The sequence below is a fragment of the Tupaia chinensis genome, unplaced genomic scaffold (genome assembly GCF_000334495.1).
Source record: "Tupaia chinensis unplaced genomic scaffold, TupChi_1.0 Scaffold142100_1, whole genome shotgun sequence".
In the NCBI taxonomy this organism is placed as follows: Eukaryota; Metazoa; Chordata; class Mammalia; order Scandentia; family Tupaiidae; genus Tupaia; species Tupaia belangeri.
In genome coordinates, this window is record NW_006201951.1 from 1,575,527 (window position 1) to 1,576,707 (window position 1,181).

Genomic DNA, 1,181 nt, shown 5'->3' on the forward strand with positions numbered 1-1,181 from the left:
GGATGGTCGTGCGGGGCCGCTTGGCCGTGGCCTCGGCCTCTGCGGGCGGCGAGCGTGAGGCTCTCGGCCCCTGTGCGCCGCCCTGGGGCGCAGAACCACAGCCCACCCCGCCGCCGTTACTGCCGCCCCAAACGCCCGCCGGCAGCGCCCAGCCAGGGGGCTCTACGGCAGACCCGTCCCCAGCCTCCGCCTCCGCAGGGGGCGTCCCCTCTTCCCTCTCTTCCCCCCTCTGCCTTTATTCGTTCTAAGGGCCCAGGACTTGGAGAGAGAATTCAGACCGGCTGGGTGGGCAGACCCGGCTCCCCCCAGAGGGTCTGTTCACTACAGCAGCTTCAGGAGGGTGTCCCCATTGCCCCAGTCTGGAGGGGAAGGCCTTCAGGTCATGTCCCCAGGCCCCTAAAAGAGCTATTCCGCAGCAGGGTGGAAGCCAGGGTGGTCCCCAGGGCCAGAACTGGCCCGAGCCCCGCTCTGCCGTTCTGCGGGAAGGCGGCTGGGCCCAGCCAGCTCAGCCCCTACCTCTCTGCTTGGCGGTCTCGTAGTCCGCCTTGCACACCAGCCGGCTGTCTTCCATGAGGTAGAATTCGTCACCTGTGGCCAGCTGCCGCTTGCACACGACGCAGGCGAAGCAGTGAAGGTGGTACACGAAGTCCTGGGCGCGGCGCACAACCTGCGTGGGTGGGATGCCCAGCTGGCATGCCGCGCACTTGGTCCCGAAGCGCCTGTGGACGCACAGGGTGCGGCTCAGCGGGGCACACTGCTCCTTTGCTCCACGCGGGTTGGAGGGAGGCAGGGCGGCGGCGGCGGCAGGTCTGTGCCAGGAGTTGGGCTGGGGCCTGCCTGTCCCTGTCACCGCCAGGCAGCCTGGGCAGAATGCGCCAACGTTCTGGTCTGGACAATCTCAGAGGCATTGCTGTCGCTCTGTTCCAGACAGGGAAGGTTCGGAGGGACGGAGGGCTGCCCGCGACAGTGCCCTCGGGCCCCAGAGGCCTACGCCTTCCTCGCCCTCAGCATTAGTGACAAGAGAGATCAATTTAAGAGGGAGCAAGTGCGGCAGAATTCTACAAATTTGGGCATTTCATTCCTAACAGCCGTTCTCACTGAACAATGACTCCCCCCCACATACTACTTGCTGGGAGCCCCCCCCCCCCGCCCCCCCTCGGGCGGCGGGAGGGCAGGCGCGG

The 1,181-nt window shown here is 66.9% G+C and overlaps 1 protein-coding gene across 1 annotated transcript in view; it reads right to left on the bottom strand.

The window, feature by feature from the left end:
- The window catches only part of LHX3 (LIM homeobox 3), a 7,720-nt gene that overhangs the window by 1,518 nt on the left and 5,021 nt on the right, over window positions 1–1,181 (bottom strand). Inside the window, 2 exon segments of the mRNA XM_027766287.1 lie at window positions 1–39; window positions 517–719. The exon segment at window positions 1–39 is cut by the window's left edge and continues 20 nt beyond it. Of these exon segments, the coding sequence (XP_027622088.1) occupies window positions 1–39; window positions 517–719 (242 nt within the window).